The sequence below is a fragment of the Molothrus aeneus genome, chromosome 1 (genome assembly GCF_037042795.1).
Source record: "Molothrus aeneus isolate 106 chromosome 1, BPBGC_Maene_1.0, whole genome shotgun sequence".
In the NCBI taxonomy this organism is placed as follows: Eukaryota; Metazoa; Chordata; class Aves; order Passeriformes; family Icteridae; genus Molothrus; species Molothrus aeneus.
The window spans coordinates 42925724-42951892 of record NC_089646.1 but is presented as its reverse complement, the minus strand read 5'-3'; the positions used below and the strand labels follow the sequence as shown (position 1 = coordinate 42951892).

General features: G+C 42.3%; 1 protein-coding gene across 1 annotated transcript; it reads right to left on the bottom strand.

The window, feature by feature from the left end:
- Positions 1-2472: 2472 nt before the first annotated feature.
- Positions 2473-24737, bottom strand: NOD1 (nucleotide binding oligomerization domain containing 1). Its single transcript, XM_066571705.1, has 12 exons — positions 24641-24737; positions 20851-21189; positions 18825-18999; positions 15816-17625; positions 13703-13786; positions 12623-12706; positions 10988-11071; positions 9269-9352; positions 7145-7228; positions 6443-6526; positions 4333-4416; positions 2473-2935 (listed from the first exon to the last, which is right to left on the bottom strand). The coding sequence occupies exons 2-12, from the start codon at positions 21064-21066 to the stop codon at positions 2863-2865; spliced, it is 2862 nt and encodes a 953-aa protein (XP_066427802.1). The 5' UTR covers positions 21067-21189; positions 24641-24737; the 3' UTR covers positions 2473-2862.
- Positions 24738-26169: the final 1432 nt, after the last annotated feature.

Here is a 26169-nt window from a genome sequence, read left to right as displayed (position 1 = left end):
CAAAGCCTGAGCACTTGCAGGCAGCTTGTTCTTTAAAAAGCTGTTTATTACCACAGTGGACGAGTGGAAAAACATGACACAGTGCACAGAGAAGGCTTTGGCAAATTACAAACAAGTCTGAAAATGTTACAGTTGTCTCTGAGTAAACAAGGCTCTCCCTGCAAGCTGCAGAAGCGTTGCTCCAATGCCCCTTACAAACAGGCTGGTAAGACTAGGAAGAGCCTCAGCCAGAAATGCTGTGCAGATAAACAAGGGATGTCCTGCTGCTCCCAGAGTTTGCCCAGCATGGCTCCCAGAGCTGGTATGTGCCCTGGGAAGCAGACCCCCTGCTCTGGGGGAGCTGGGAGCAGGATGCTATGAAACTCCTTGGTTTTGTTAAACCCAGAGTGAGCTGTGCTCAGACCTTCAGTCCAGTCCACACAAATGTTTGCTGCTCAAAATCACCTCTGGAAGGAGTGGCTGTGACTTGCTCTGTCTCTGGCACTGTAATCTTGTTCAGTGCCAAACTCTGTCCTACATGGAGCTGGGCTTGATCCTGCAATCACTTATCCTGAGGCTGCATTTAGCTGCTGCAGCCCTGTAAATGCTGCTGTCTCTGAAAACACCCCCTGGATGCCCAGCTTGTAACAGCCAGGTATGGAACAAGATTTGCAACAGGGCTGAGCTTGTCACTACAAACAATGCCAAAGGCTGCTCTAGCCCAAAAAAGGGGCAGATGTGACTGCACTGGAAAGTTTGGGGGAAGCTATTTTAGTCAATTAGAGAAACAAGGACAGGAACTGTAGTTTTAAACGTATTTTCTACCTGGTAAATGAGCAAATAATTCTGTGATTAGAGCAAAGTAGGAGCACGCTTCCTCAAACACAGGCAAATTACACCTCTGGTGAAGGCCTTCCTTGCCACCAGTATCTTCTCCCTTCCATCAGAGTAGGCTGGCAAAACACACTTTGACAAGGTGCATGAGTCTCTGATTTGTTAGAGTCACTGAGAAGTCTTTAAAGGCTTTGCTTTGGCAGATGTTTTGGCAATTGAAATCCAGCTCATCTGTAACTGTGTGCCCTTTTGCTTCAGTAAACAAATGGCTCAGGTGCAGAAATCATTCAAGTTAGCTGAGTTCCCTTGGGCATGGTTGAAAAACCTCATCTGTCTCCCTGTGAAAAATCAGTGTTGATACCACAGGCACAGAGGAAAAGCCACTGAAAAATAACTAAGTTGGTTTTCTTCCCTTTTTTTCCCCTTTATAACTGCAGGTTTTGTGAGAAGCTCAGTGAGTATTTGAAAATGTGTTAGGGAGCTGAAGGGAGTAGACAGAATTGAGGGCTAGGAAAGGTTTGCTACCTCATAGGAAAGGGAGAAGCTCTGACCTACAAAGCAAGCACTTCCTTTGCTTCATGGGGCAGATTTGGGAGATGGGGAGGTGAGGGTTCATTGGTTTGGCATTTTAACTGGAGATTCTTCTTCCAACCTACCAAGGTTTTGTGGGTTAGTCAGCAACTGGAGAATTGTTTCTCAAAGTTTGGGGGCGGGGGAGATGGTAACACGGGAGAAGGAAGAAAAATGGCTCACACTTTTCCATTTTAGGTTTATAAACTCAAACTCTACCCCCTACACTGCGGGGTAGAGTTTGAGTTTATAAAGCTCCCACAAAAAAATAATCAAATATCCCACTCCTTTGCTAACTGATTTCTTTTAAAGCCTCTAAAGTTATACTCCCTAAGCAATAATCATTTGGGGGAGGATAATGTTTTCTGCTGATCCTTGTTATTACTACTGCCCCTTGCTTTGCTGTGTCCACTGATTCAAGCATAGACTAAAAGCTTTCCAGGCCAATCTCAATCCTCCTGTGTGCTTGCCTGTTGCTGGGAGAAGGGATTTCTACTTGACGCAGTTGATTTTCAATCGTCCTTTCTCCCCACTGATGCTGGGCAACATGACATTGGTGTAGTGCCACCAGCACGGAGCCTAGGCCAGGAGCCAAGGCAATGAACAGCCTGCTAATTAATTGTTCACATTTCTCTCCAGACCCCCTCCCCAGAACAAACACTGTGGAAACAGGAGGCAGCTGTTTCTATGCAGCCCTCTGGAAATGTGAAGCAGAAGTGGCTTACTGCCCGTGTTATGGTTTTACCATCAAAAAATGTGATGGCAGCAAGGGCTTCTGGTTGCATGAAAGAAAATGGATTGGCTTTGATATGGGACAAAAAGATTACTGAAAGTAATCTGAGCCTGATGCATCCGTTCCTACCCATCCAAAAAATCCCAACAACAAAAAAAGCAGTGTCTACGATGCTGCCTGTAGTCAGTGGAGAAAGAGGGACCTAATTTCTAGGCAGGAAGAAGGAATTCATGTTCAAAACACCAAGCAACTACTATAGATACCATTTCTGGTAAAGCTGTGTATATATTCATTTTCAGTTCTGAGGCAGGTAATACTCAGAGCTGGCGGAGTTTGCGCATCTTGCACCCTTTCTTGTTTATGCATACTTGTATGTCTTTATTTACGTATATAAATAAGTTGACAGATTATTTACATCACTGTACAGAATAGATCTAAACTCAGTTATCAAAATGCATACACCTGCCAGTGGATTTAGTCTGTTAACACTTGGCATTTCATCTTCAAAGCACCAAACAAACATTAATTATTTACCCAGACAACTTCCCACTCACCAAAAGGATAAAAAATAACAGGCAGGGTAAGGGATGGAGCTGAGGGAGTGCAGTGTGTTCATAAAAAGGCAGCTTATTGTGTATCTCTCTCCTGCCACGAGCACTGTAGATTGGTGCCTTTATAAACTCTGCAGTCCAAGTGTAGAAGTAGCCTTTGTTAACACCAACTTGGCAAAATGGGAAAGCCCTCATTCAAAAGCAAATGATCCGCTCTTCATTTTCAAAAGCTTTGGCCTCTTCTTGGCTTATCAGGTTCCCATTCAAGCTGGAGGAGGACAACAAAAGGGATGTGAGTGACAGTAAGGTAGTGACCGTTTCCCATCATCTGTGTGCACCATCTTTGGTGCAGAGGTTCGGAATGTCACGTGGGCTGCATGCTTCTCAACTGGGAATGGGTATTAGGCTGGATCCAGCACTGCTGTTCCTACTGCACATCCAAGGAACAAGGCTCCTCCCTCAGAAATAAAACCTGAACACACACCTAAGCTCCAGTAACTGAACTTGGCATTGGAAACCCAGCTGTTTGCATTTCAGCAAGCAGCACAGAGTTGACAAAGGTTCTAACTGTGCAGTGGGCTGGTTTAAAGATATTTAAAGTTTACAGAGCATTTTGTGTCTTCTATGACAACATGGGAAGAAAATTCTGTGAAGTATTCAAGCATTATTAATGTGAAATGACCGATAGCAAAATTTTCAATTCTGGCTTCATAATCTACATTGATACTTACACTCCTGAAAATGAGCAGCCTGGTTAAGTGCTGCTCCCAGAAATGTTGAAATCCATTAAACCATGCAGATTTATAAAATTACTTGGGTTAATGAATGCCTCTGAACATTCAGGCCAGAATCAAAAGACCGATTTCAGTCTGAAGATTCAGAATGATCTGAGGGGAAGTTGATGCCTCTTCTGTCGACGAAAGCTGACAGTGGCTTTTGGAAAAAGTACCTCTTCCACATCTCCAGGGAACACACTAGTCAGACAGTGAGTCATTGTCTTTCTAAGCAAGAATTCAGTGTCCTTTCACTAAACAAATACATATATTTAAAAATAAATTTCATGTTCAATAATAAAGCAGCAGTGCTAAAACCAGCTCAGTTCTATTGACTCCTGAGCTCCCTGAGGCGAGGGAAGGAATGTGGTATTTGGCTTTCTGCCTTAAATGTACACGTGTGACTATGTGATGCCCACCTAATCTACAACAAACAAATCCTACAAAAAGTTAATCACCTTGTAGCTTAGCACTTTCAGTATGTTTGGAGCACCGCCCAAAAAAATCCAAGCACAAATTCTGTGAACCAGACTAGTAATGCTGATTAAAGGTAACATCTCCTGCTTATTTGGCATTTAGGTCCTGAAAAGCATGAACATGTTCAGAAGTTTAAAAATAAAATCAACAAGCAAAGCTGGGTCTATAAATTCAGGCCCTGATTCTGCAAATCAGTGGTACAGACAGATGTGAACCAAGAAAACTGCCTGACATTCATAACACACAAGGAAATGTTTCAATGGCAGTGGCTTTTTACCTGTCTGAAATCCACAGCTGGAACTACAACCCCTGCCTCACATAAACTTGCTCTGAATTTTTTAGGCTGGGAAGTAGTAAGGCCAGTAGGGTTTTAAAGGAAGTTTACAAAGTGACCCTTTGAGAAAGGGACATTTACCAGATTTCTTGAATAGTCGTGTTCTCCTTGAGAGCTTCGCTGAGGCACTTCACCCCTTTGGCTGTAATTTGATTCTGGATAAGCCTGAAAAAAAAAAGCATTTCATGTCAATTTAACATGGAAACTAATTTGCAGCACATGCACAACCTGTGCTCAGCTTGACATTAAGGAGCAAAGCTGTCTGTCACAAGAAAATTACTGTGATTTTATCTGTGAGAATGGTACACAGTATTGGTCAAATGTCCCACAAGCACTTTCAGAAACAGAGCTCAGAGTATTAATCTTTTCCTTTTAATCTTGCATGTGGTTCCATTCTGGAGATTCTGAGCAATTTTAATTACACAGCTGACAAATTTCTGCTATGTTCACTAATGGTATGGGATTGTGGTATTTAGACTGAGACAGACAAACCTCTCAGCTCTGCTTTCTTACTAAGAAGACTGTGAGACATTTTTAAGTGATGTACAGAAAATTCTGAGTACAGACCCTGTGTAGGCCTAGTGTTTTAGCAGTTATGATCCAGAAGCTGCCAAATATTCCAGTCTTGTTATCTTTGAAAAATAAAGCACTGATTCTGACTCTGGTATGAGCAGGTGCAAGTCCCAGTGAAGCCAACTTACCAGCTATAAATTATGTCTCATCTGAGCTTAGGGAAGGAAAAAAAACATACATAAGATCCTCAAGCAGTGAAACTGATGAAACAGTAGGTAACTCTTATTAACCACTGTAGACCATCCCACTAGCTAAAGATGAACAGAAGCCACTCATCTGCATGAGTATAAAAATCCTCATCAGCCTAGCTTAATTCAGTACTCACCTTTCAGTCTACCATGGTGAGCCGTACTATTCCATGTGACTGGTTGTATGAATCCCTCAGGATTCAGGATGAGGCTGAAAACTGGAGTATATTGAACAATCTCTGAGGGAGGGGAGGAGGCATTCCCATTAAAGGAGTTTCTGCACTTGGAATCAAAATGCAAAGGGATCCAGTAGAATCTTTCAGCTACTGGAAAAAGACTTTAACTCAGCCTCAAGTTCAACTATCTATATAGGTCACCACCTTTTGGAGGTATCCACTGGTGCAATCAACAAAGCAGGATATCAATTTGTCCACTGGCAGACACCCTTGGACAACACTGAGCCATGACAAAGACATTCATCTCGATTACTATGCCTGCTTTGGCTGGGGTAAGTTTTATTATGAATTCAACCCAAACTGCTCAGTGAATTATATCTGCAGCTGTGCACAAAGAAATCAAGCACTTCCCCCAGTGTCTTTTCATTTTCAGGGTGATGGGCACCACAGCTTCTGCTGCTTTCAAAAGAGGCTGTGAGTACTTGGCACCCATGACAGCCAGCATGCTTCCTAAGGGGCTGGAACTAGGATTAATACAGGGAGTGTGCTGGAGCGTGGTCAGCAGAGTCTTTGTAAAGCATGGAAAGGGACTCCATGTCTGATGTTCCCTTGATCACTTGAGATGAATGGATGGCTACTTTTTTTACAGCTCACATCTGCCCAACCCCATCCATTGGCAACCTCTGGATTAGAAAAGCCAATGCTGTGTTTTCTTAGAAGTGTAAGAAGTCTTACTGTGACTGCTAGAAATAATCCCTGGTTTCCTGGGGATTGATGCCTTGAGGATGAGTGTCATGCATCAGTATATTGCTAGCTTGAAAAGCAAGCATCAGGCAAATGTGACATGTATCTGTCTGTCACCTAGGTTCTTGGTTGAAGAGTTACTTTCATAGCATGATAATAAACAGAAAAAATTGTAATAACCTTATTCTATTCTAGCTGTCTGCTTGTGGTTTTGGGTTTTTGTTTTTTTGAAACATTTGATTTTGAGGCCAGTACCGTTCCCCTAAGGAGAGATGAAATCAATCATTAGTTTGAAAGTTACCAGAAACAGCTTGAACTTTTCCCTGTATGGAAGCAGGTTCCAAATGCTAGACAGCAGCTTTATTAACTTCCCGTTAGAACTGTCTACAAGCAGTCAGCTGCATCCAGACCATGCACAGAAGCTGTTACTGTGACCTACATAGACTTGGAAGGTGAAGCTTTAATGTAGTTACTGCCAAAGAGTCTGTGCCACTGTGGAATGTAGCTCACCATAAATGCACCAGTTTCTTGTTGACCTTCAGCATCTCTGCAAAACTCATTGCTGCCTCATCATCCAGCTCGTTTTTAGTCAACCTAAGTGGGAGAGACAATGTTCACTTAGGATGTTGACATTATTTTTCAGCCCCCTTTTTTGCAGCTTTCTGTGACTTAGCTTTAGACAGCCAAAGGGGGATGTGCTGTTCCTGCCCTGAGCAATTTGTAAAGGCTGGACACAAAGAGATATTGAAGAGAAGCCCTGGAGGTAAAAGAGACAAGAGTATCAGATCTTTATTTCTCTGAGCAATGCTCTAGTGATACTTTCTCATGATGCTTTAGTGTCTAAAAGGTGAATGAGGTGTGGTGGGAAAAGGTACAGACAACACTGAAGAGGTGCAAAAACTGAGGACAAAGAACTTGACTTCAGATGATGGAAAGGAGAGAAGGTGGGGAAAGCAAGATGGAGGGAGCAGAGCGAGGCATGACACTGGTCACTGGAATGTATCCCAAAGGACACGTGCTGCTGATCCATTACTCATGCCCACATTCTTCCAAAGGGATATCTTATAGCTTGCTGATAGGGAAAGCAGAGGGGATGAGGGCAGGGAGAGAAGCAGGAGGGAGAGTAGGAAGGGCTATGGGATTGGAGGACATAAACCAGCATTTTGCTCTGGAAAAGGAAGCAAAGGAGAAAGAGACCACACTGTCAATTACCAGAATATCCTCACGGAGTTGTTGTGCTGCATGGCTTCAGCAATACTCTTGCCTCCCTCTGTTGTGATGCCATTGAATGCAAGACTGTGAAGTAAAGATACAAATGTCTGAGAAGCAGAACCACTTGGCTCTCCCACTGCCAAATACCAGGGAATATCCTGGATGATCTGCTTCCCAGATGTACAGCTCAGCATTTGTGTGTTTCAAAGACTCACATACTTCACAAACCACTGAGTCCTTACAACTTTTACAAGTGAGAGCAGTTCACAGTCTGCAGCCTGAGTACAGGTCTATCTAACAGTCCACGAGGTTTGCTGTCAGTGAGTTGTGCTCTTGGGACTGACAGCGGAGCTGCACTCAGTAATTTTGAGAGTTGAAGCTCTTAACAAGGACCAAGAGTTGTGCTTAGCAGTACACAGGTTTTTACATGTGTTTGTCATCCCTGTACAAAGTGGGCACTTTGTCCTTTAAGTCCTTCAGGCATCCAAATACTTCATTCTTCTTCCAAATACAACACCTTGTGTTGTGTATGGAGAGATGAGTTTGTAAATGCTTTCCATTACAAACCACAAACATTTCTTAGTCTGCCCTTCATTCTTTGAATAGACATTGGCAAAATCATGCAATCAGTTACATTCTGGGCTTTAGGAGTTCAAAAAGCATCTCCTCCTTAAAATAATGCAAGGCCTCAAAAAATGTAGAAAGGGGAACCAAGTAGAGCAATAGCACAAGTATGTATTGGCATGAGTCCCTCCTAGCTTCAGTTTAAACTGGATATTCTCAGTCCATCATGCCTGGGCCTCAAAATGGCAAATAAAGTAAACTGATGTAGTAGGAATTATCTTCCCTTGGTCTTCACATAAAGCTACCACAGGTGCTTACTATGAATTCTAATCATGGAGCAAGATTAGCAGTGGGAGATAAGAAATGAAGCCAAGAACAAGTGCACTGCAGAGCAGAGGATTCACCTTGCACAAGTGCCAGCAAACCCAAGCTCGAGACAGCACAGTTACTCCTCTTTATTTCTGCAAACACATTCATCAGCATATTTGCTCTCATCTGAGAATCCCTGAGCTCTGATTCAAGTTCAAAATGTTTTCTTTCAAGTCTGATGTGTCTGGATGGATTGTGCAATTATGGGAAGATGGCTATTTCAGATGGCTTTTAAGTTTAAATATATCTAGGTCACTGCACCTGTTCAGCTTTTAATTTTTAAGCTTGACTACCCGCTTGCAGAAAAGAGGACAAGGCACCAGCTCTGAAATCCCCGGATCTGAAGTGGCAGCAATAAACTCTCCAGAGATCCCCAAACTCCCAGAGTATTTCTGAAGAAACTAGTGCCATGTGCCACCTTGTGGGGAAACTAAGGAGCCTTGCCTGCTCCCCTCACCGTGAAGGCCAGTGGAACTGGGAGACAAACAGAAAGGGTCACCATGAACCCAGTGCTCCAGCTGTGTGGAGGGACTCCAAAACATCTTTAAATCTTTAAATCCCCAGCCAGCATTTGAAAGTTTAGCAGGGAATGGGCTGTTTAACACGCTGGTTTCTGCTGTGCTTCCAACCTCACCTGTGTTATGGCTTCCAGAAGGCTGGTTTGAGATCCATTCCTGAACTCCAGTCAGGCCAACATCCAACACTGACTGTGTGGTGGTGTAGCTCCACTGGAGCACAGGATGAGCCCAAATGTGAGAATGTCCCAGCCCCTCATATTATGACCTACAAAGTGCTTTGGTAAGAGCTGCTGCACTTTTTCAATAGATGCTGTTAATACTGAGCTCACTGGGAACCTGATTCAGTGACAGCTGGTGCCTGCTCCTGCTAATGCTCCCAGATCAAAATGGCACCCACTGACCATGTGCCTTTACAAATGCAGCATGAGGGCAGGAGGTGCACACAGAGGAAAGGATGCCAGTCATGTGGTATTTTTAACTTGCCTAAAGGCTGCATAGGGCTATTTGACAGAGTCTGGCCTCTCACTTGCACCAGGGACCTCTTCGCTGCACAGCAAAGGCTACAATACCAGATGGCATTCCAAGCCAACCCTTGGTGGGAAAAGTCACTGCTTCACAGCAGGATGGAAAAGCCAGCACTGCACCAAGCTACCTGGCTCTGCTGATGTTTTACCTCACGTTTGTTAACCTGGGGTGGTTCCTCAGAGCCTCTGCAAATGCCTTTGCTCCTTCGTCTCCAACTTGATTACCCCACATCCTAGTGAAGAGAGGAGAACATGAGTTATCAGTTGTGCTGCCCTACTGACTCTTGGCAATGCATTCTGCCTGTTTCTCTCCCCTCCCCTCCTTCCTGGTTACTTCACAGTCTTTCAGGCTTGTAAGGAACCTGGCAGATACCCTCCCCAGTGAGGCAGGTATGTTCCACTGCCTGCACATGGCACCAGTAACCTCTGCTGACTCACCAGCACCCTCAGGCCACAGCACAGAGGCAGCTCTGGGAGACAGCCTGTGCAGCAGGAATGCTTTAGGGATCACCTTGCTGCACACTGGTAAGAAATAGTATTTCCAAAGGCAAAACAATCCTTGATTACACAAAGGGTTATTTTGTGAGAGAAGGTAACATGGTACAGTCTGGAGAGATTGGATCAGAAACTAGGAGTATCTGGTCAAATCCTTTCTATGCAGAGTAATCACTTTGAAAATTCACCCTGTATTACAAGGTTTGAAAACACCTCTGCTGAGGTCTGTGTTGTTGGGTTTTTTACAGGGATCCTGGCTTGATGACTCAGAGCCACACTCAGCTTATGGGTAATTAGTTGGCAGCTCTTTTAAAATCAATTGAGCTCTGTGGTATCTAAACATATGGACTTCCAGTAAGTTCCCCAGAATTTCCTTGTCCTCCAGAGCTGGTGCAGTTTTGCTATTTCGACATTTCTGTCCAAGCTATCCTAAGTCCATTTGGAATGATCATTTCCTCCACAGGAGAAAACAGGAGTCCTTCACTGAAATTACAGCAAGTACAGCACAGCAGACCCAGCTATATGGAAGTGTGCAGGTTGCTCACTATATTTGTGAAATATTGTAGAACAACAAAATTAAAGGCCAAAAATCTGATTGTACACATCCAATTTCCATGTCTCACAGCTACTGTGATTTTCACAATGGCCAAGCAGAGGTTTTAATTCCATGTATTCAAGTACTAAATTTTAAGAAATGTGTTCTCCTGTAGAGTGAAAAGAGAAATTGGGATTTGCCAGAAGGGGAAAAAAGTAAATAAAATAAGTCAAACCTAGCACCTTTCCTGAGAAACAGGGCAGGAACTAAAGGTTGGGAGTACATGCAGAGCTCTCTCCAATAATAGCACTTTGCTATTAGGGGCAGCCTAAGGGAAAAGGACGATGTGAATACCCTTTTATTCTCCCAGCTAACAACTTTATCAGCATGTGATGCAGAAGGTTTGACAGGTGTAACAATGACACTCAATAACTAGATGCAGTGCTAATTGTCATAAAACCACACAGACTTAAAAATAACCAAGTATCTCTAGAGGAGTTGTGCTGCCATAAAGGAAGTGGCTAGCTCTATATACTGTCCTCTTCTTTGCTTGTTTCTCCTTTAAGATTCTGTCAAAACAGTGAAAAAGAAAAGAACAGATGCCAAAAGCCAAACCAAACCTTGTGTGAACTGAAGAACAACAAAGCAGCATTTCCTTCCATGGAAAATGTGGCTATGCCTCTACATATTGTCAGCATTGTTTGTTCTAATGCTGTTGTTGAGGAGGGAAAGAGTAGAAGGAGGAGAGAAGGTAAGCATAAAAAAAAGGAATCCTAAGGGATTACAGGTGCCTGGCCAAGATCAAGCCCTAACTTCTGCTCTTTAGCACTGAACTTACCCAATTTCAAACATTGTCTTGCTCTTCTGGATGGCCTGGGCAAGGCACTTTCCTCCTTCGCTCGTTATCTTGTTTGCTCCTATTCTGCACAAAGTACAGAAATTGATGAGGTGCATCACTTACAACTGTGCAGCTATCAGAACACCAGTTCAGAAAGCCACACAAGTACTTAAGGCTAATTAACTCTGCAGGTTACCTGCAGTTATCAAAGATTAACCCAGAGTGAAAAAAGACTGCAGGCACTTGACCTTTGACTAAAAGACATAATTTTATGTTGTCTTTTGCATATTTTGCATGTCAGCCCTCCAAATCAGAAGTACTGCAGTAGAGTCTTGGGTTTGGTGCTCAGTATGTTAGAAATGAGCTTTAGGAGCTGATCCTCAGGGCAAGGACCCCAGCCTTGTTTTTAATATAATTCATACTATCAGCAATTGCTACAGAGCTCATGAATTGCATGCAGCATGTTTCATGATGCCACAGGGAACAGAATATTTCTTGACTGTGTGTTTCCAGAGCAGACTGCAGCTGATAGGCACAGACTGCAATAATTTCAAGTCTTTCTGTTGTAAGCACAGGCTCTAGGCAGTGGCATAGGTCAGTGCAGCAGTCAGTCCCAGGCTGGCATTTTACGCAAGGTCTCTTCTATTTTTGGCCTACGTGGATATCAAATGGCTGGAGTTCAAGGGAGAGATAATTGCATATAGATTGATTTAAAGAACAGACCAAACCCCCAACCCTTCCCCCCCAGCCACTACATTTACATAAAACTGTCTTGTTTGGCTGACTTTGGGCACATGAATGTGCACTCTATCTCAAAATAACCTCTAGGGTTACTACGTAGCCTGAATGCAACCATCCTTCAACAGTTTTTTTTTTTTTTGTGAAAGCTACATTAAATAAGCAAAGCACTGTCAAAGCACTGAAAAAAATAAATGCTCCTGGGTTTCAAAATTCTGCAAAAATTTCAAGTAGGAAGGATATGGCCAGAGTGAGGTTTCAGACCAAGTCAGTGGTAGAACAAGGACTAGAACCCAAGATTCTCTGGCTGCCTGTTCCTACATTCCCTCCAAAGCTGACATTGCTGCAGTTACCTCTGATTTCTGCTATGGTCACAATTAAACCATTGGTTAATGATCTACCTTTATGTCCAACCAATGTGCATGGCCAGACACTCTTATCTGGGGAAGTTCCAGGAATTAAAGGGAACAAGTCACCAGGTGAATTTGGGGAATTCCAGAGTTGAGGTATGACACCAACACAGCCTGACCCCAGTGGCCCATAAAAGGTCAGACACTAAAAAGCTTGGTACTAAATCCAAGGGAATTTGCCTGCTGGAAGCAGCAGCAAGGTCCATGCACAGCTTAAGCCTCGCTCAGGAGCTCAGACTGGATTTAGGTAAAGAACAGGTCTCATGCACTCCTTTAACTCACTACTGTATTCCAGAAAAGACTATGGATTCAAGAGTTTCACCTGCTGCTATCCACTGCTAGACTACTGCAAAGCAAATATACAACAACAACCTAAATTATATTTTATTTCAAATGCAATTTCTGTCTTTTTTTCTACTCTTCCTCCCCTTTCAAGTTGCTTAATCTTAATTAGGATAGTGTAGAAAGGAAAAACAATCCAACATACTTAACATATTCCAGGCTTGAACACTCTTCAATTAATTTTGCAACATATTTGGCTCCAACATCAGTGATTTGGTTGTTGTATAAGCTTAAAGAAAAATCACATTGGTAAAAATAGGTTATTACTGCTGTTAAATATTTACAACCTGAATGTTTTATGATGCACACATAGCATCTATCTTTTCTGTGCAGCTTTGTACATATTCACAGTTGCTTGTATTTCTATTTTGATATATAATTCATATTGTGATGGGCTAGATATAAAATATAAGGAGACTAGACTGCAAATCATGAATATTTATATAATTTTTTAAATAAATGGTCTCCACAAGCAAACAAAGTTTCCCTTTATTCCTGTGCTAGTACAGAAATAATATTGCCAGAAGGTAAGTCAAAAGACAAAACACCATAATGTACTTTTGGTCTTTTAAGTCATAAAATCCCCTTGCAAATATTACTGAAGAGCAGATACCTGAGCAGTTGTACTTACATAGGGCACTGGAGGAAAAAAGCTATTCTTGGTATTCATGTTTATCTTTCAAAAAGTCATTTTTATGTAGCTACTTAACCAAGAGCAGGAAGTCAGAGCTAACGTGCCTTCTAGCTTCAGCTTCATTAAGAACTAATTAAGCTCTTGAAAGAAATTGGTATCATGAACATGACACTTGAAACTGCATGTTCCTGACAGCAGTCTCTACCAAGCTGTATCTGCTTTGCATAGTTGAAATAAATCAGTTTACAGTGGAGAAAACAGCAGGCTATAACTACACATGCTCTCTTGCTTGCAGTCTATCCCTTCCACAGCAGAAGGCTTTCAGTATAAAAATTAGCAAGCAGGTTAATTGGTGGTCCACACTGTGCCACAGAAGGCTTTGATGCCAGCAGGAGGCTGTGAGGGAGTGTGATGGGAGAGGAAGCTGTGGTCCTTGTCCCAGTGAACTGTCACAGAATCATTTCTGACACAAAAAGCTGCTTTGCTTAAACTGTAGTTTCCACCCCACCTCTGCTGTGTCAGTGCTGACAGCTTTAGAGTTTTATTTTCCAGTATCACTGCTGAGTGTTTTGCTCCCAGCTGGGTACGTACCCCAAGAAAGACACAATTTGGTACTTGGAGAGTTCTTCATACAAGATCCTCACCCCATGATCTGTGACCTGATTTACACTGAGCCTGGAAAGAAGGGAATGAAAAGCCTGAATCAATACATACTAGAAACGTTCATCACCTGTGAGTTAACAAATGTCTGGAGGCCTATGCATTTTCCTCTGATATTTTAACAGGTCCTTATGCCACATATTAAAAGCTGTTAAGGGAAATGTGAGCTCACATTCATGTGGCTCACTCCAAAACTGATAAAAATCAGAAAGTCCCAGATCTCCTAGGTAATGTTCTGGAAGCTGTCCACAGAACTGAGAACAATAAAATGTAGGAAGTCAGACTCCAGATAAACATCTCACCCTCCTTCTGTGCTTACTGTGATTCCAGGAAGAAAGTCTGCTTAACACCCTAGCAAAAGCAAGCTGTCCAAACTACTAGTCTTGCAATCTTCTCTCTGAGTACAGAGTGAAAGCCAGGCATCTTGAAAGTCACAACACATTCAGGCTTCACCAAATAAAGGCTGTGAAAAGCCCTGGCCAGAAAACAGGACTGTGCTCCCATGGGTGTGCTAGATGTTTCTAATTTTATTGTCCCAGCCAGACACGAAGCAAATCAATATCAGTCATTCACAGAATAAAAATGCTTCGTCTCACAGTTGTTTGGGGTGGGGTTTTTGTTGTTGTTGTTGTTTTTTTTTTTTTTTTTTTTTTTGTAACTTCTCAAGCTTTTTCACCTTATGAACAGGTTCAAATGAAGCATACCAATTGCCATGAATCACATTTTCTGGGTACAGCTGTCCCTGTGAAAACACTTTGACCACATTTAGTGTGCACATAAAGTCAGTACCTGAGGATTTCCTGCTGAGAGTCCCTTATCACCAACTGCCTCCCTAGCCTTTGCTAGTTAGCACCCTGGTCCCTTTGGAATGCACCAGCACACAGGAGAGATCAGCCAATTTCTACAGATCAGGACAGCCTGCTTCTTTGAAAGGGATAGTTAAGCTCTTGGAAACAGTATTTCCTGACCTGCAGAAATTGCTCATTAGAAATAAAAGTTCCAACATCTGAAGATCCATAAAGGGCTCCTAAAAGGGCAACCTAAAAGACTGTTTTGGTGCTGGGGATGGTGTTAGGATCACACTGTGTATGGCATGATTACGATAGGCACGAAGAATGAAAGGCTGGCCTTTGCTTCTTTGTTTTGTCTTATGTACTTATGTGTTTTTCCCAGGAGTTTCCTTATTGCTTTCTGCTGGGACGTCAGTCAATTTGCAAATCACTGAGGAAAAAACCAAGAGTCACTGGCTTTGATTTATTCCTAGAGGAAAACAAGGCAAGGCATAGCCAAACAGGAGGAATAAATCCAGTTGTTAAAAAAATTCTCATGAGGCTGAAGGAGCTTTAAAAAAGATCCTGATTTTCTGCACCTAAATGTTTGGAAAATAAGATATAGCTACGTGGTACAAGCTCAAAGAGCTGGAGGTGAAACAATCTGGCCTGTGATGTCAGAGGTGCAGTTACTTCTCCCTGTTCACACCAAGCCATGTCCCCCCTTCACAGCACCTCAGGGAAACACCACATCTGAAGGCATCAACTACATTCTTTCATGGATGTACATGAGAGTTTTTGTCCTATGAAAGCCAGACATTTGGACAGGATGCAAAAGCAAGAAATTCAGAGCTTCTGATCAAGGGTTATTGGAGATCCTCCCTTACCCTTTATGACCAAGGGCAGAGATGACCTCCGGCAATCTTCAGATAATGGAGGATCCCATTTGTTTCCTTTTTCCCTTAAGCACCTTCTCTCATAAAAATTCTCTTCTGAGACAAAACAATTTGAGATGGAGCTAACTAAACCTAGAGGTTTAAACAGTCTGTGCTTCTAAGGACTTCTTTCCATTCTTTCCATTTTGGTTTCCAAATTCACAGCTTATCTCTGCTCCTGTGACTAAATGAACAAAGATTTCAGAAGAACTGAAGTATTAATTTCCAGCAGCACTGATCCTCATAATTCTCCACTTGGGACATCAATTCCTTCAGCCCACCGGTTTATGGAATAAATGAAGAATACACAAGGACCTGCTTACATACAGAGACCCCTACCTGATCACTGCAAGCTTGCTGAAACAAGGTTGCAGCTGCTTTATTCCATAGTCATTGATGTTGTTGTTGTCCAAATCCAGAGCCAGGTGCTTTTGGAAGTGGTGCAGAAGGAAGGAAATGGCGCTGCAGTCGGCAGAGCAGGCGTTGCAGTAGGCCAGCTTGATGTAGTTGGCGTGCATGCGGCGGGCTGCCATCCTCCCCACCTTCTCACTCTGTGTCTCGTACAGGCACCTCAGCATCCACACAAAGTTGGGCTGCATCTGCACCTGGTTGTAGCTTTTCAGCCTGGACCGAGTGTAGCCTTTCAGGCGGGATTTCATGCTGTCCCCAAGGTATGTGATGAGTGTTTTTCTCTTCCTCTTAATGACTGCAGGCGAAACTAAATGACTGAAGAGCTTTTGCCTGGATCCAGAAAGCAGGCCACAAAGAAACATGTTGGTAAAATTAAAGTGTTCTTTATTTTGGAAAGGATCCTCCCCTGCTAGTTGTTTCTTCAGCCAGGGGATACGAAGGCAAGTAGGCTGGGCAGTCTCCATGGAAGAACATTCATTGAAAAATTCAAGTAACTCCTTGGTACCCACCTTCTCCTCCATAACCAAAAATAAAGCTGTGAAAAAAGACTGAAGGGTTAAGTGCAAGAACTCGTAAGTGGCCTGACTGTCACAGCCACTGTAACTTTTAACTGTCCTGAGAAAGCCCAGTTGCAAATCTTCGTCAGAGATGTTTGCCGATGAGACTTCCTCCTGCTCAAAGATAAAGGAAGAGTTCTCCATCCCTTTGTATGCCATTTTACCCAAAGCTAGAAGACTTTCCTTTCTTGATTTGAACATCTCTGCTTGGCTCCTGATATTGCTCTTCAGCAAACTTGTTTTCACAGATCGGTTCAGGTGTACTTCAATCATGAGCAGAAATACATCTGTTAATGTAACAGAACTGTCTGGGAGCTCGTGGCTGTCAAACCACTGGCTGGAGTGGAAGTGCTCAAAGCATTTAAAGATAATCCAGCAAAATAAAGGCACTGAACACAAACTGCAGAGATTTGGGTTAGCTTCCAACTGGTTTGACACCAGTGCTCGTCGCTGCTCATCTTTGAAAAACATAGCCGTGTATTCCTTCAGGTTATTCCTGGAGAAACCACGGAGCAACACTTTCTTCCTAATGATGTTTTTTTGGATCTCAGTTCCTGTCCGGGCTGTAAGAATTTTCTTGGATCCCTTAAGAAGCTTTCCTCTTAGAAGGCTTACAAGCAGTGCAAGGGGGTGGATGGGTTCATTGGGTGAGCATACCTCAGGTACGCTGCTGAGATCAAAGTCGGAATAGATCTCATCAAAGCCATCAAAAGTGAAAAGAACTGTATGAGGGAACTGCAAGATGTGATGGAACACTTCTGCGGGGTCCAGGTCTGGGTAGCAATTATATTTGAAGAGCAGGTCTTTCAAACATATGGCTTCATCTTCCTTGAAGCAGCTAAACATCCTACACCGAAAACAGAAGAAAAACTTGGCCCCTATGTCCAATTCATTTCTGGCCCAAAGGCTTTGTATCTTTTGCAGCAAGATGGATTTTCCAATTCCTGCATCACCGTAGACATAAACAGTCTCTCCATCTTCATTAATTAGCCCAACTGCATCATCAAAAAGGGCTTCTAACTGACCCACCTGGCCAAGACTCTCATTGGTAAAACTGACCAGCTCCATAATACTGTTGGAGTAGATTTCTTCAAGCAGCATCTCCTCCTTCTGAGCGTACAACATAAAAAACTTGGAGTCCCGTCCCAGTTCATGTCTGAGTTTCTGGCAATACCTGCTAACTAAAAAGACAGTGAACTATTATTAAAGAGACTATTATTTAAAAACCTATGTATACAATGACCCACCTCTTTGGGAACTCAGAGGGGGTTATAAACAAAAGTAATTCTAATGTGAAAAAGGTTCTTTGGCAGATTAATTCTATTTGTGCTGCCATCATCACTCACTTGGGAAATTCAGGTGCTAAAGAAAGGTCACATGTGAGCCACCACTTCCTGAAAGCCAGTACTGATGCTGCATTAGTTTAAGGGGTTACTATCCTTCAACTGAGACTCAAAGCTAAGCCCCTGATCTTTTGTCAAAGGCTGCTTAACTCTCTGCAAAGGCTTGTTGGAGTTGTTGGTCACTGATTTCACTGTACTTATATTCTAACTGCAGTTCTATCAGGTAGGTGGTTATTCTTTCCTAACTTCTTTAGTCATTTATATTGTTGCAAATAGAAGCCATGCATTTTAGAAACCTAGCACCAGGCATCTCAAAAGATTTTTTTAAGATGACAAAAAACCCACAAGAGAATCTCAGTTATTGCACAACATTGGCCTGTGGTTTTCAACAGAAACTTTGCTTCAGATGGCGACAAAGTAATTCTTATATTTATGTAGTATGGAAAAACCTCTCCAGAGGAAATAATTTCTCTAATACTTAAAAGTCTGATTTTTAGGGTTGCTAAAAATCATCATTTAGGATGACAATAATTGTGGTTGGAAGGGACTTCAGAAGGTCTAGTCCTACCTCCTGCTGAGAACGGGATCATTTCTGACATCAGATGAGGTTACTCAGGGCTTTGTCTAATTGGATCTTGAAAACCCCCATGGAGACTGCACAGCCTCTCTGGGCAACCTGCCTCATTGCTTGACTGTTCTCATCATGAAATACTGTCTAGTCCATGGCCAAAACATCACAATGTAGCTAATAAATTGTAGTAGAGGCCTAGAAAATACTACAGCTGGCACAAGGTGGTTCTGCCATTGTTACATACCTACAACCAAATGCAGAAAGAGCCCAAGTTTAACAAAACAGGATGTAATTTATCAACATCACCCTTGTGTTATACAGTGTGCCTTATAATTTGGCTAATTAATTTTGCCTTTTAATTTTCCCTGGCTGTGCCTGCCTAAACTTTTACTCTCCTGTCACTTGGTTGGAGCTTCCTACGTAGCAGGACACTTCTAAGGGAAGGGATAGAGATGCATGACCTTACCTGGATCTGTATTTACCACAGGTTTACTACAAATATTCTCTGAAGGCTCATAACCTATTTCATCCAGCCAAGGCTGAAGCTCATAGTAAGCATCAGTGACTTTCTGCAGTACATAGACAAAGTATTCCGAAACTTCTTCTCCCTTGCTTTGAACCAAGTCTAGAATTTTGCGAACCTGAAGAAACACCACAGAAAAGATCATTGATACACAGCATTTTATCACAGTAATACCTGTCAGCTTCTTTAGGATCCTTTCTGGACTGGAGCAGGGGGCCAGAATCCAAACTGGTGCTTCAAAAAGGTGAAATCAAAATCCAGCTCTGAACTGGAGCCACCACAAAACTCAACTGCCGTTTGTGTTTGAGTGCTGCGAGAGAGTTGGTTCTGCAAGTTAAGGTCTGAACTTGTAGCTCAATCACACTAACCAGAAATAAAATGGATAAATATCAGTCCTCAACAGGGAACCCAAAGGATTTCCTCAGCTTGACTACACAGTGTATTTTAAACCCTGTGCTGTTTAAAATGAAAATAGAGGTGGTTTCTCAGTGCCCTAAATTCACCTTCTGTTTTGTAAATACTCTAGTCACATTTGGATTTACCTCAGGATCCAGCCAGGTTCAGAGCAGGATAGGCTGAATCCCTCCCTGGATCTTAACGCTGAGCTAAAACCCTACAATTTTTCCTTCCAACACAGCAACTCAATTCTCCAGGCTCCCTCTGTACAATGGCCCCTCTGCCTGCAGTTATTACCAAAAGGAATGGTAACTACCAGGCAGTGGCTGCAGCAGTTCAGCACAAAGTGTCACCTCCACGGGCAAGGCAGAGGGTGATCTCTGTGCACCAGTACAAGGCAGTCCTAGTACAAACCCCTCTGCAAGACAGAGAAGTCATCTGAAGGCACATTTTGAATGTCAGGATCCCCTTGCTAGAAATGAATGAAGAATGCAGTTCTAGACCAGACAAAGGGTTTCCAGAGACTGTGGTCTCTTGTGAGCTTAAATCGGGGTGATATATGTGAAGCACAGCAAACATGGAGCATTTTCTGACAATTTGTATGCTCTAAAAAGCAGTTTTATGCCTTCCAGAGAAGCTCCCACAGAGTCCACTTCACTTACATCACTGTGGCCTGCTCTTTGTCTCTGCTTAGACGCCTGATGCATGGCCTCCCCCTCAGCTTTGCATACAACCATGTGTATTATGCCAAACAATAAGAAATTGAGATAATCATACAGTGTGCATTTATTCAGCTTTGACCCTACACACAGTGTGAGCACTGTGTTACCATTTCAACATGCCAGCAAGAATGATTATTTTATGAAAATCTGCACTGTTGGTGAAGTCCAAGGTCTTTGAATTTTTTATGGTTTGCCTGCCCCTAACTGTGACAGGGCTCTGAAGCTGCCTGATTGGTTGGTCTGGGAAACAATCTCCTCAGCTGTTTCAAGCTACCATGCAAAGACCAACTGTGTAAACGGTAATTTTTTTCCTAATGAAGGGAAATAATTCTTGCTATTGATGTCCAAAGATGAATTAAAACCCCAAATATGCCAGGATACATCAATTTTCCACAGAAACATTTACAAGGTACATAAGTCTTTAAATAGAAAGGAAGGTGTTCACACAGACAACAAACAATTATTAACTTCTAAAACAACATTTCATTTCTGTTCTCCTACAGCAGGATGGTCTATCCCACAGCATCCTAAGCAGATTTTCCTTGCTATACTCTAACAACCATGTGGCCACATCTTTATCAGAGGACAAAGCCGCAGCTGGGAGGGACAGAACAGCAATTATCACCCTGCTAAATTCCTACAGCTGCCAACGGGCATAACCAGCAGTGCCAGCCGAGCTGGAAAGGGATGTGCTGGAGACACTCATCCAGGAAGAACGGGCGGGAAAACTCCAAAACAACAAAGATTAGAAAACACACTAGATGTAAAATTGTCAGATGAACCCTTAAAATCTGGTGATAAACTGAAAGTAACCAAAAGCTTCACTGGCTAGAAAAAAAAAACAATTATACCTTATCTGCTTGAGTAGGAAACTGGACAACAATCTCTGCATCTTCAGTGGAGAAGTAGTCGTTCTTAATCAAGTTATCAATCAAGCACTGCGTGTTTCGAATCCTACCGACCAGGAGCTCTCGGTGAACCTTCAGCAAAGCAATGAAGGACCGAGGGCTTGCTCCTGGAGGATTTTTCACAGAAATGTCCACATTAGCACAAAGTTGGCCTTCCATTGTTGAGATACCAAGAAGCTGCTTCACCAAGCCTCATCTTTGAAAAACTGTCCATTTGTAGTGACAGGTCAGCTCGGATTTAACTTCAGGCAAACGGGAAATCTGTCCTTCACATCACCGAGCCTGCAAAAAGTAATTGTACAGAACCTCAGTTTAAACCTCACTCTATGCACATACATCCTTCAATTAGACATCACAGAATACTCCCAAACTCTGTGTAGTATCGTGGCCAACTTCTTAATAATGTTTCTTCCTTAGGTACTTTCATTTATTTGTTCAGGTTTTGAAAAATAAAATACCTACAACCAGCAGTCTCCCTCCTGTACCACTATTTTACTCTAGCTTGCCTCAAACACCATCAGTAGCATCTGCTTTATTAATTGCCTGTTCCTAATGCATAATTTAATATTTTTTATTAGTTTTTCATGTTTGAGTAGACAAAGCAGGGCATCTGTCCAAACATAATCTGGACAGAATAAAATTATACTTCATAGCAATTAATTTTGTAGGAGGAATTAATTTTTAGTAGCAATTCACTCTGTTTTTTCGTTGTTAACAACAAGGGACTGTAAGAAGTGCTGAAAATATAATACCTGTTCCTGAAAGCAAGGCCCTGTGAACTCTGAGGCAGTTTTAGCTAAACTAGGAAAAATAGGAAAAAGAGTTTAGCTTCTAAGGATAGAAGGTTCATCAACACCAGGTGGGATGTTATTTTGAAACCATACTCTTTAGCATGGATGCTCTCTCCTTGTCTGCAAATACATACACAGTGTATGCCCTTGTTCTCCAAACCACCCCTTGGGAGCTCTTTTTAGATGCCCATTTATTCCTATTTTTTCTCTACAGGGCATAAAGCAAGAGGAATCAGGATCAGACTGCTCTCTATTGTATTACTAAAGCAGGGCTTCTTGTAATTTTAGTTAGTGTGCCCACCATATAGTAGGCATGAAGTTATACTGAAATTACAATTCAACAGTAAGTTCATTTAGGTACTACTTAGGTACAAATTGCACATATGATTTCACACGCAGGAAGCTAATTTTTTGCCAAGATCTCAACTGAATCACCTCCACACAGACAGTGAGAATCTGCATGATCAACACAAATCACTGACAACGCCCAGTAACAGTTAAAACATACTGTTGTCTCAGCAGGTCAAGGGATATCTGGAAGAATGTTCTTAGATTCTGATTGCAGTCATATCAACAAAACCAAAAGACAAAACCCTTCAAAAATTCTGTAAATGTGCCAACACTGCTGCTACAAAATTCTCACAGTTTCCCAAGACATTTGTGGTGATGGCAAACTTTCTCAAATGCTCCCCAGCACTCCCCTGTCAAGATATATCTGAGCCCTGCAGCTCACAGATTATTCTAAATGACCTGCAACAATCTCACTTCTATGGCTTTTCTATATCAGAAGCTGCTGTCTGCATCAGTGAAGCTTCTCCTGCTTGATGCTGGAGAAAGACACAGTTTATGCCACTGCATTTTAGTGATACTAACTATCTACACTCAAACCAGCAGGGCAAACCAGCTTAGCCCCTCAGATTTCCCAACAGGTCCCAGCTTAGGGTTGCTGACCTGCATGGATGCAGATAACTGCATTAAGAGTTGGGCTCTCCAAGGGCTGAGACCTGGCAAATCCCCAGCACAACTGTTCTGGGTCACAGCCAACTCCCAAAATGGCAAAACTGTTTCCAACAAACGGAATGTAACCAAGTGATCTGAATTTCTTACCACACCAGTAAGTGACTGCCTCTACTCAGACAAATCAAGCTTTCATTACCCCATTCAGATGACCCACCCGAGGAAGTGGCTGATTTCTGAGTCACTCAGCTTTCCAGAAGCCATACTGGCACATCTCTTTGTTCAAGAAAGCTCAATCCGTGAATGAAGACCAAGCATGTTGAAAACATAATTTAGCCTTAAATATCTGTAGGCTTTAGTTAAAGAGATAGTATCAGCTTAAAACATGCAATTAAAATATTAACCCTACTCTTTCAAGATTCTGCATCCACCCAACATTCCTTGCTTGCTTTGGTTATTCCAGGACCACATTATTCTAATGCACTTTCTTTCTTTCTTCCTAATTTGTAAGAAGAACTGAGACAAATATTCAGAAAACCGTAAGAACGAACCAACGCGCTGTCAAGTGTACAAAGCAAATTGAAGTATTTTTTCACTATTTCAGTTCCATCTACAAAGAGCATAAGAAAAGAAAGAAGAAATACAACAGCAGGACAGAACATGAAAAATATGGAATGACCAGAAGGTCTCAAAAATGTCTGCCCTGCATCTGACTGTGTCCAAGTCAATACAAACCATGGCTGCAACTGGAAGTGGTGTGCATACAAATGTTGCAGGACAGACCAGGTTCCCTTTCACACAGGGTGATCTGCAGAATGGAGAAACAAGAAACCAAGCAAAAAGGAATATAAAGTGAGGCTAAACATCAGGGAGAAAAGGAGAAAGAACAAAAATACCAAGCAGGGAAGTCAGGACTGGCAATATGAATTCTCAGTGATATTTTCAATGAAAATACTAAATTTAATGCAAAACTCCACACCATCCAGTACTGGAGTACTTAGTATTTTTCATCAGTCCGTTTTAGTAAGAAAAAAATGGAAATTTCCACCATTCACAGACTAAGAAAATCCATACCAGATGAAGAGCTGAACACTTCAAATGGTGCTGGAACAGAAGGACTTCCTGCTACATGTATTCATAGCAAAGTGTATCAGCTGTATGAAGAAATTTGACATATATGATTCTGTTTCACTAGGGCTTTCTTTGTGTTGTTGGGGTTCTTTTGGCGGTGTTTTTAAAAACATGAGGTCAGTGTGTGACAACATGAGGTCTCCATCTTATCTGCAAGCCCATCACCTCTTTCTGCAAAGAGTCCCAGCTTCCATAGTGCTTCAATATGATTTTTTCATGGAGGGAACACAAGGTTGCTAAGTGTCTTGTGGAAGATCTGTCAGTTTTACAATGCTAGGTTACACATCTGGTATGTTTAAATGCTTATGCAGCTTATAAATAGGCATTGAAAGCACTTTCTTACTAGAGTGCATACAGTGTTCCTTGCCTTATCTTGGGCCCTCCAGATGCTCGATTCAATTCCAGTACAATTCATGTGACAACAGTTGCATCAGTCATGGGGATGCTGTTAGAAAAGACTGAGACACACATTAATGTCAGACACCTCAGGGTACTGCCTTCCATTTCTGAAAGGGAAAAAGTGAGTAAAATCGTTTTTCTGAGAGACACCTTAAGGCTCTTACAAAGTTATGGACAAAACAGATCACCTGTTCTAACAGCAACAGCTTGTGAACACATCTATTTGCAGAAATGAGCAAGAAAAAGGGAAAGACCTGCAAGCTTGACAGAGTAGCTGAAACAGCAGAACACCTAAGGAGGAATGGAGACAGATAAGACAAAGAATACCTGAATGAAGCAGGAGTCTAGAATGGGGAGACAACAGGAGAAAGACTCATGGGGAAAAGCTTCCTATCTGGGAACAGAATGGACTTCTGGTTCCTAAGAGGAAAAATTAAAAAAACCCAATTACTTACTGAAGAGACTGCCAAAGATGTTGGAGAGGAAATGCAGTTAGCCATTTTGAGGGCAGCAAAGTCCATCAGGCGAAGAAGGCAGGAAACAGACTAGAAGGAATTAAAAAGAACCCGAGAGCAGAACACCTCCCCACCAGCTAGCTGTAAAAGCCAAGAAGAAAGGGAAGACAGGGTCTTGGCCAAATGAAATGCTGATGGGGACTGAAGCGATATGAGAAGCAACAGCAAGTGTGGCAATCAATGGCATCAAAAACCTGTGCCACTGAGAATAAAAAGAGGAAGCAAGATGGGGATCAGGCCAGGAGTAAGGAGGGAAATGAAACAGGGAAATGAAATTTGTCATAGTAAGAGGTACCGTAAAAGCATCAGTACTTCCAGCAAGGTTTTGTACAATCCATGTCAATAAGCTGCAGTGAAGGCACTGGCACTTTATCTCGTGTCTCCTCTGAGTTCCCTCTACTCTCAGCATTGTGCAAGCATATATACATTTCTACTTTCCCTGGCCCTGGCCTCCTCACATCCTCTTTCTACTAAGATCTCCTAGCTCTTTCTTCTAACAAAACTGTGATGCCTGTTCCACTGCCAGTGCTGCAAGACCCCTGGCAGCAAAGAATGTGCTGGTTTATTGCAAAGTCTTGCAAAGTTTATTGCAAGGTCTTGTCAAAGATAAATTCTGTAGATAAAGGGGCTAAAGGATCTCACAGAACAGCTAAAAAAATTTCAACTTCTGAGTCAGCTATTGAATTGAGTCCTTATTGAGCTGGCTGCTCCAAAGGAGACTGTGTAGAATGATGCAGTAAAGACAATACAAGGAACAAATTAATTTACAACTGTTCTAATTAAAACAACTAATTTGAGACCAATCTAGAATATTTCTGAAGAGCTGAAAACTCAGTCAATTCTACTTCTTCTTGCTATCCTGACAAGAAGTGTTCCTCTAAATTGCCTGTGAAATAAAGTCCTCTGCTACTACCTAGTTACCTGCAGCCAGCAGCTGGATTATCTTCAGGATTTACACAGCACCTAGCAGCCAGCCATGGCAGGACAACAGTGAAGCACACAAACCTGAGTGCCAGCCCAGGGCTAGGGGAGTCCCCACTAGCACAGCCTTCTGTCCATAGCATTCAAAACACAATCACTCTTCCAGAGGTGGCTGTATGAAAACAATGCTCCATTTCACATGAAATGGAGCCCTATGCCCTTTGTGTCTCCAAGTCAGGTTTGTTTCCTGAGAAAAGCTATTTTACAGTGCCAGTTACTTGCTACAGAGTCATTACAGCAAGAGAACTGGAAATTTTGGTATGCTTGGTAATCTGGACTCTGTCAGGCCAGCATAAATTCAACTTTTTGCTATCATTGGGAGAGACATAAAAGGGATTGATTTTCCACATCTCATGTCATGCATGCAACAGCAGACAGTCTTTGACTATAATAAGGGAATAAAACACCTATTTCCCCACAGCAGGTCCCACATTTAAAAGAACTTCAGCTATTTTACTTAGTTCAAGAACAGTAAAAAAATGCAGAGA

What these genes read in the sequence shown, in the direction of transcription:
- NOD1 (XM_066571705.1), bottom strand. Translation starts at nt 21,066, where the DNA reads ATGGAAGGCCAACTTTGTGCTAATGTGGACATTTCTGTGAAAAATCCT. An exon ending in TCAAGCCTGGAATATGTTAA is followed by an intron (nt 11,072 to 12,622) that starts GTATGTTGGATT and finishes TACTTTGTGCAG; the next exon opens with AATAGGAGCAAACAAGATAA. An exon ending in ACGACTATTCAAGAAATCTG is followed by an intron (nt 2,936 to 4,332) that starts GTAAATGTCCCT and finishes GTCCTCCTCCAG; the next exon opens with CTTGAATGGGAACCTGATAA.